The 9,343-nt window shown below is 37.3% G+C and overlaps 2 protein-coding genes across 2 annotated transcripts in view; one reads left to right on the top strand and one right to left on the bottom strand.

Annotated features, from left to right (window-relative positions):
• Positions 1-9,343, bottom strand: part of LOC145482659 (uncharacterized) — a 183,942-nt gene that overhangs the window by 38,015 nt on the left and 136,584 nt on the right. The gene's annotated exons all lie outside the window — the stretch shown is intronic.
• LOC145482717 (protein gustavus-like) lies at positions 1,645-9,270 on the top strand. Its single transcript, XM_081461358.1, has 2 exons — positions 1,645-5,136; positions 7,468-9,270. Exons 1-2 carry the CDS (start codon positions 4,425-4,427, stop codon positions 7,608-7,610), a joined length of 855 nt encoding a protein of 284 aa, XP_081317484.1. The 5' UTR covers positions 1,645-4,424; the 3' UTR covers positions 7,611-9,270.

Below are 9,343 nucleotides of genomic sequence, written 5' to 3'. Positions count from 1 at the left end.
TCCAAGTAGTTTGTCTTCGATTGCACGTGCTACCGTGCGTAAGACAGTAAGACGTCCGATACTAGTGATATCATCGGCGACTGAATTCGAGATATTCACTTAAAGTTAAAACCCACTTTGTGCCATGTTACCCATTCCCTGTGACTCAATATATCACCCAATCAAACGCCGTTATCAAAAGCTGAACCCTGACATCCCACATCCCCGCCTTACACCAGAGATACAAACATCAAACCAATCTGCTAACCTGCGTCTAACGCTGCATTTGCAATCCTTGTAGAACAGTTACAAAAGAGATGCATTCTTCACTGCTATACCATAACTTTTTTTGATCAGCCATAAACTTTCCCTGACAAACACTATCAAACGCTTTTTTTTTTTTTTAAATTCAAATCGATGAAATTCAGGTAAAGAGTTGCATTCCATTCGCGTAACTACTCAATTAAGTTTCACAGCCGATAAATGTATGCCTCAGCAGTTATCTACAGACAAGAAAAAGATCGATAAACATGTAGTTCAGTTTGGGTATTTTGCTGTGTTCAAAAATAAACCAAAAAACCCCACAGGTTTAGAGTCATCTGTTCTTTGTTTCCCACGTGTGAAAAATGTGCCCAGTGTCATTAGGAACTAAAATGCACCGGCTGTCGTCAGGAACTATCATGAACAGTCGTTAAGCGCACAGTTTTCATGTGTTACGTCTTTGACCTGGCTCGTACATCTACAGTGCGCGGTCACCACGCGAGTGTCGCGTATCGGAAGTAGCTGACGTTTCATGAGAGGCCTTGAATGCCAGTAAATGTCAGTCATACAGATCGACTTGTAGGGATTTTGTGAAAAGCTTAATTTGTTTTGGGAGTAATTTTTCAAGCGACAGAAGGCGAGTGACAGGGAGTGATTGGAGGAGTTTTTCGAACACAGGAAGCAAATGTGGAGCCCGGGCGCGAGAATGATACAAGGTGCGTGGCGACAATCACACTATCCGCGGGAGAACTGGGTACAATTTTAAGAAACCAGAAACTGCCGATGGACCGCATACGATAAACGCTGCCAACGTAGGATCTACAAGAGATCTGATCAGCCAAAAAAATGTATGAAGACAAACAATAGACTTGCAGTCTATTGTTTGTCTTCATACGATTTTAAGGGATTACCGAGGGAATAATGCCCCATGGGGGGGGGGGAATTTTGGGGGGTCTACTCTCTTACCTTTCATTGTCTCATAAAAAAGAGAGGCGCGACTCAACTTCAAGAGACTGCCGCAGTAGCTAAGCACTTGGCTAAGCGCTAAAAGTATGGTTGCATTTTCAGGCGCGCGTGTCGCCCATGGTGTGCGAATACCCTACACGCGCTTGAGGGAGGTGAAAATTTGTTTAAAATAACGGATTATAAAACCTCGATTGTCACTTGTCACGCTAAACACAGTAAACATCACTTGTTTGACATTAATTAATCAGTGGCACATTTTGTTGTTTTATTCAAGTCTTTACCCTGTCATTTTGCCATTTTCGTTGTGCAGAAAAGTGTAATAAATATGATAAATACTATGTGTAAAAGAAAACGAAAAAGTTTGGCTTTTCTCCACAAAGTCGAGTGGACTTCCAAAATGCGACCGCAATTCTTCTGATTGATAGCATTTCAGACGAGTTCTACAATTCCATTTTTCTTATTATCTGAACGACTTAACACATACAAGTGTACCTCGTTCTTTACGCGTGAGCTGACTTTTTTTTTTTTGCAGAATCGAAGAATTGGAACAATCGAAGCATCGGCATTACAAACAGGCTAGATACAATCGTAGGACTTGACGGTCGTAGAATCAGGGGAAGTCTTCTTTTACAAGTATACTTACCGCAGAAAATCTGAAGTGCAAATTAAAATCAAAGAATATTACACCACTAGTTACTATTATATGCTTTTCTCCGACTTAGCACTAATCCCACTACTCTCTCATTATTCACCTTGTCTCTTCTAAGTTCGCTAGCTCGTGACTTTCCAGATTTCAATTCATATGACGACTCTCAAAATAGCTGCATCTTGCGACTTTACGTGGGATAAAATGTGGCGGCAGAGATAAGAACGTAATCCTTGATCGTTGATGGAGAAAATAACTTTCGTTGTATCCATGTCGGTTAATAAAGCCTATTGTTCATTAGAAACAACAACAACAACAATTGTTAAAACAGAACAAGAAAATTCATTTTCGATCCGAGCACGCAATTGGATTGGCAGTGACAACTCCTTCGGAACTTCAGAGCAACACGTGAGATTCACTGCCGACATTGTTCCAGTTGCCGCTTGTCTCCACTGCATGATAATTTGTCGCACTGGGTCTCGCAGTGATTGCATACGTGTATTCACATGATATTTTGAAATCAAGCGACCCTTAACGTGCTTGGCTGCGTGACCCGATAAATGAAATGACGGATACTGAATATATCAACTTTATTACCACGCAACAAAAAGTCACGAATCTTAACGCACCCTTGTCTTAAAATAACTATATAGCCGACTATTGCCGAGTAAGTTTTTTAAATGCAATTCACTCAAGATGCACATTAAATCCTTGACATGGAAGTTACGAGTAAGTCCTTGAATGTCATGGAAACTGTGACCTTGCCAATAACACGATCGGCTTAGCAAACATGACGGCAAACACGCGTTGTCACGTCTCATTGAATTTCTCGTAATCAAGACCTCGGCCGGTCACATCAAACGCATTAAAATCCTCTTTCCTAACATTTAAGACAGGGGGAAAATATATTTCTTTATTATATAAATTGAGAGTGGTCTTCTGGAGTTGTAACAAATAGTCTGAAGTGTTTTTCGAAGTCGCAATGTGTACGTTCGAGCGGGAATTTCATCACGTCACCCGCTTACGCCCGAATGACGTCAGATCAAGGCATCACGCTAAAGCCCACGCAGTGAACGCGACATACACTCGCGATCTCGAACATTTTCGCGCGTCCTCGCGTACCGGACGTTTATCTGTTGCTGGATGCACCGAGTCCGGGGATTCACCTTCCAGGTCTGAAAAGGAAGTAAACGGCTCCGTGTTTAAAGGACAACGGATTTGTAAACACGGAACTTATTATTATTATTATTATTATTTTTGGCTTAAGCCTTATATATATCAGAGGATCTCGGACTGTGTTAAATCAAAGTTAGCTTTCTGAGGAACGAGGGTGTCTTTGTCCGGCTTTTTTAACAGTTCTTAAATCTAGAACAAAATAATGTTCCTGATGAGCTAAGACTAAGGTAAGTGCAAAGAAGTGGTGCTGATTGTCAACCTATTGCGTGTAGTTTATTCATGCGTTCACTTTAGGAGAGTAAATTTAGCTGTTTTTAAGCCTTGCTCATTAGTTCAACAAAAACGCAGGATTAGCAGTTTTATACAGCAAAAATTGTGTCACGAAATACTATGTAAGTCATGAAATGTCGAGTTACTAAATATATTTAGTCTAGTAGATTTGAAATAAATTCGATGGGAGCTGAATTTGATGGCTTCGATATACAGTTGTACAGGGAGAACACATGTTATTCTTATGCTCCATTGAACTCGTGCAAAAATCACCTGTTTCACTTAGAGTCAATGTCGTCCCTGCTATTGAATGATTAAATATTGATTGCCATACCAACTTCGACGCTGATAACAGTTGAATGGAATTCGCATCGGTTTCCAGTGAAAAAGGAAACTTCTTAACGGACTACGCGTTTCAATTCTCATTTTATGTCACATTGGAACAGTTTCGTTTTCTGATTCCAAAAAAACTGAAAGAGTTTTATTCATAAGTTAGTAGTAGTCACGGAAATCAAAATTCGTGTTTCCGGTAGAGCAAGTTTCACGCAAACCGGAAGTAGTCTAAAAGCGCGTGTATTACACGTTGTAAAACCTTTCACGCTTGACTGGACATGACGCATGCGTGCAGCTCTTCATTCACATTGTTCAAGGATATAAATAACATTGAGAGGAAAATTTTTCATAGCACAACAAAGGGCATTCATCGCTCGCTTGAAAGAAGTCGCGAAGAACACTCTCATTCATTTCTGTGAAGAGTTGGTAAGTTAAGATTGTCAAATTGAAGAATTTAACCAAAACTAAACCGCTGTTTTGGTAAAGACCAACCGTGTCCTCGCTGAGAAATTACGTGAATCGAGTTGGGCAAGCAGGCACGTATTTCATGCGTGTTTTGATTTCGTTGAATTGATCGTCCTTTTGAAAGAAGTCGGGTGGCTAGAAAACTTTCTGGCAGTCGCAGAAAGACGTAAAAACTTGTCTCGTTCAAAGTTTGAATGATAAGAAGAACTCGGAACAAGCGATCGTCTTGAGAAAAGAACTTGGAGCATTAAGAAGAGTGTGTCAAGCGTCCACGTTGGATCCTTTACATCAAAGTTACACGTCTCTCTTTTATTATCCCTTTCTCGACATGGGATCAAGAATATCGGCCGTAAAAAGAAACGACCACAATGACAATAGACAAGGAGTTTTTAAATCTCTTAATGTCTTACAAGATGAAGATCGGGCAAGAGACTTAGCAAGGCCAGAGAAACTAGACATTTTACTCGATCGTCCAGCTCTACCGGAAGAGGTTTTAATAGAACATGCTTGGAACCCGAATGACCGATCGGTGAACATTTTCGTCAAAGAAGACGACCCTCACACATTTCACAGGCATCCCGTGGCACAAAGCACGGACTGTATACGAGGGAAGAAAGCCTACAGTCGTGGATTTCATGTTTGGGAGATCCAGTGGTCAACCCGACAACGTGGGACACACGCAGTAGTGGGGGTAGCTACTTCGAAAGCCCTTCTTCACTGTACGGGCTATCATTCCCTAGTTGGTAATAATGAAGAAAGCTGGGGATGGGACATTGTAAGAAACAAACTTTACCACAACGAAAAGAATGTTTCTTCAGTCAAGTATCCAGTTTTGTCAGACAGCGATCATAGCTTTGTGGTACCTGACAAATTTCGCGTTATATTGGACATGGACGAGGGAACTATGGCTTTTGAAACGAACGATGGACGCTATTTAGGTGTCGCTTTCCGCGGTATGAAAGGAAAGAGTGTTTATCCCATAGTATCAGCAGTCTGGGGACATTGTGAGATTACCATGAAATACATCGGAGGACTAGATCGTAAGTATTTCACTTTTGCTGGCAAATATTCTACCTGTGTGACTTGTCTTTTGTTTCGTGCGTGAGCGCGAACCTTTTGTTTACACTTTGTTCACCTAACTTGTTATATTGTCTTCTACTCGGCGCAAAAGTTGTCGAAATAGTCCCTTGTTTTATCCTCTCTTTGAATTTAGTAAATCACATTCTATTTTATTTTCCTATTTTAAAGACACGGTGGTATTAAAATTTTAAGAAATATCTTTCAATGTTTCGCGAGTTAAAATATTCATTCCCTAGCGATTTCACTTCCTTTACGTCACATGGGAAAGTGATCTCATCAACTTAACGGCGTTCCTGAAGAAACAAAAAGTTTCGCTTTTCCTGCTTCTCCTGTTTTCGCAATCCGTTCTGGAAACTTTCTGATATATGAACAAACAGTTACTGAAAATGAGATTGTATATGTTATATTTGTAATTTGAAATCTCAGAAATAACCAGCTGACCCTTAATAATTGCTCGGACTTGATTCTTTGCCTGTTCTGATTGGTTTTGTTTATGCCTTGATGTGAAATGTCTTTGCGGAAAGTTTTACCGCGGCTTTTTTTCTGTTTTGTCAAGTTTTTTCTTTTAAACTCCGCCGCCATAAAGACACACTCTTCGCTTCCGATTCTCATTGTTTCAGTTGGTGAATGGAAATAAATAATTCATTTGCTGTTAGGGACTTTTTATATCCTTTGGGACCTTATTCGTCATTTCCGCTAAAGAAAACTTGTCAAGTCGCCAGGATCTTTATTTCGTTTCTTAAGTAATATCGAATTCAATCTTTGTGTTGTATCAGACGCTTTGAAAACTTGTCTCTTTTGAAGAACTTTGATCTCTAAAGCTGGGTGCAAACAAAGAGACAATAAGATCACAAAGAAGCTATTTCGGTGCAAAGAGCGTGGCGCGTGCCAAGCCACCTGTTGCATGTAGAGAATGTTAAAAGCGTGTGCCACACACCATTCAAATGCAAGGGAACCATTTACATTTGACCAACTTAATGAATTCAACTTTCCATGAGACAGACTGATTCATCATTGAGCTTTAAAACAAGATGTTTATGATTCACTCTTACCAGAGAGGTCAAAACAGTCCTTGTCATGGGGAAAATATTTCATTGATGTAAGAAAAAGAAAATTTTAAATGGTTGAAGTAATAGTGACACACAAGGAGAAATATGATGGATATTGTATGTTTTGTTAAAATTGTCTGAATTTTCTTCCTTTCTTTTTTCAATTTTTGTTAAATCTTGGGAAATAGTTTCCTAAACAACAACAATATAGGTTAACTTCTGGTACTGATTAGAGAAAATGATTAAATTCTCCTTTAGTAGGACTTTTTTGTTGAATTAAAGAGTTTAATACTTTTGTTAAAAATTAGTTAACAAGAATAACCAGGATCGACATTTAAGGGGAATTTTATTCGAAGGATTTTTTTTTTGGCCATAAAATCGAACAAAAGTAAGACATACTTGTAGACAATATATGGTAACTAGGGAACTTGTTCGTATTTCAATTCAGGACACCTGTTGCTATGTTTTGAAGAAAATTGGTTTGCAATTTTGAGAGTCCTTTACTTGTATTGAGTAGCAAACTGAGTCCTAAATTAAGAGCAGCATTGACGTATTTTTGGAAAAAAGGTCAATGTAGGCCAACCAGCTAATAAAAAAATTTATCACATCCACCTGGATTAAATCGTTAGCTTTGATGTAATCAGCAGGAAAAAAATAGTTTGAAATACTCAGCTTAAATTAGACAAGATTGGATTATGTATAATTTGTAAAATATGCCATGATACATCGGGTGTGTTAGAGTGTATTCCTTTGGGAAGATCTTGATGAAGCTTTATGATCCAAGATCACTCAGATCATGGTGCATCAAAGGAATAATGAATCTACTTGAGACTGGACATTACTGCCTGGTTTGATGGAGCAGGACCTGAGTGATCTTAGATCAAGTTACATGTAAATCCTGATTCAGATCTTTTCAAAGGAATCCCACCAGCTGTTTCAAGGCTGCTTTGAAAACCACTTTCGTATTTTTCTGACCTGACAAATGCAAAGAGAATGTTTTCTCTGTTCTTAAAAAAATACTGAGTGGAAAGTGTTTGTTGTGGTCATCGAAGTATAATAATTGTCTCTCAAATTACACCATTTTTGGTATTTAATTATAGAAACACATGCTTTTAGCACACACAATCTAAAAGGGTATTTTCCTCATTAAATATAGTTGTACTTACATGTGGTCTTATCAATCTACTAATATGAACTACTCTGTGACAATTATACTCATCTTTCTTTCCTCTTGATTAACAGCTGAACCTCAACCATTGATGGACCTCTGCAGACGTACCATACGTAAATCAGTTGGAAAAGAGAACCTAACCAAAGGCAATGTAGACAAGCTTCCGATACCAATTCCAATGAAGAAATATCTTCTGTACCAACAGGGTTGGTGACGTCAAGCTGCAAGGGTAAAGACTTCTTATGAGTCAGACTGATGATGTCAGACTAGTATGAAATTAACTGGCCTGATTCTACTGTTATGTAGTATCACTTTCTATTTTGATGTACTGTTCTGAAGTTTGGCAAGCCTATGATAGTGACAAGAAATTACAGGTATACTACGAACTAAACCATCTCACTTGAAGCCAGACTATTGCACTTTTGTGTACTCTCAGAGGAAGTTTAAAACATAAGACTTGAGAACAAAAACTGACTTGCAGCTACTGTAACAGTGCTTTTAAACTGTACTAATGTCTACAGTCTGTTAAATCTGAACTTAACTGCGATATATTTGAATCTCTAAACATGGTAACGTTGCTAAATTTTCTAACCAAACAGAACTCATTAAAGCAATGAAGTCAGCTTGCATATGCTTAACTTATCAGAGGATTGTGTGAAAAGAAAAGGGTGAAAACATTTTTGACCATTTTTAATATGAGGATTAATAATTTATTACAGTTTCTTATCAAATCATTTTATAGGGTTGATTAAATTATGTTCATGAGAATTGTTCAGTTATTAAGGGAGTAAAGGTTGGAAGATTGACTTGTATTTGTCAAAAGTGGAGAGGGCAATATTGTTCAAAGGTATGGATAACTTTTTCTGAGAAAAATAACAAACTTAATTTTTGAAATAGTTTTATGTGTATACCAACTCATTCAGTGAAGCAGAAGCAAAGTCATTGTTTTAAAGACTTTCTTTTTTAAAAAAAATTGTTTAATTCTGCTCAATTGTCAAATTCTCACACAAAGTTTCTAATGCTATAAAAAATGTATTTGGCTATCCACTAGTGATCGACTTCCGCACCTTGAAATAGTTTTAGGAAAATATTTTAATTTTAAGATTCAAAACAGTTCTGAGTTACAGTATGTAAATAGCAGCTAAAGCTTTTCTTTGAGTAATAAAATAATTTATTTATTGGTGAAGTTTCTCCTGACATTACATTAAAATGACAAAATTTTACAATATTTTACAATTATAATAATTGTCAATAATGATTAATTTACACTGTGAAAGAGATCTAAAGAGTCAAATTTAGTTGGGGAAATTTAATGTTATTTATTGAAGAATTTACATCCAATTCCTTCCTGGGGAGTGACTCAAGAATGTTAGAATATAGGACCCAATGGTTTTTAATATTTATTTCCTTTAATTTTTCCTTAGGTTTGACTAAGCAAATTAATATGTAACAGTTATGAATTGAATGTTAAAACAGAAGTTTTGCCTATTTTAAAGTACTATTAGAAATTTGACTCTTTAGAGTGATTTCTCTTCTGTACAGTAAGTTATAGTGGTTAATTCTTTGCAGTTAATTTTCAGCTTTGGTTAATTTAGGTTCAGTTATTCTAAGAAAAACTGAACTTCACCCAAAATTGGGAATTCAGTCTTGTGGAATGCTTAGGAGAATGAAATGTTTTGTTCTATACCTTGCCCATGTATACGAACATTATTGTGGTAAAGTCTTTTTTTTTTCTCAGTCTAAGAGTTAAGTAATGGTTCAAACTAGCCTGTTGACATGGCATTAAACTCAAACATGAGATAAAGAAAGTCAATACTGTTTGCTGCCTTGTACACTTTTTACATAGGCAACATAAAAAACAGGATTTATTTATTCCGTTTAACATTAGGATAGTCAATTATGTCAGGGTATTTATAAGAGATATTCTATCAGAATGTGTCTCATTTA

This window comes from Orbicella franksi, chromosome 3 (genome assembly GCF_964199315.1).
Source record: "Orbicella franksi chromosome 3, jaOrbFran1.1, whole genome shotgun sequence".
Classification (NCBI taxonomy): Eukaryota; Metazoa; Cnidaria; class Anthozoa; order Scleractinia; family Merulinidae; genus Orbicella; species Orbicella franksi.
Note: the sequence above shows the minus strand (reverse complement) of the source record. Positions and strands in the feature narration are given on the sequence as shown.

Coding starts and splice junctions, on each gene's coding strand:
- LOC145482717 (XM_081461358.1), top strand. CDS start 4,425: ATGGGATCAAGAATATCGGCCGTAAAAAGAAACGACCACAATGACAAT. Junction 5,137..7,467: donor ATACATCGGAGGACTAGATC/GTAAGTATTTCA, acceptor CTTGATTAACAG/CTGAACCTCAACCATTGATG.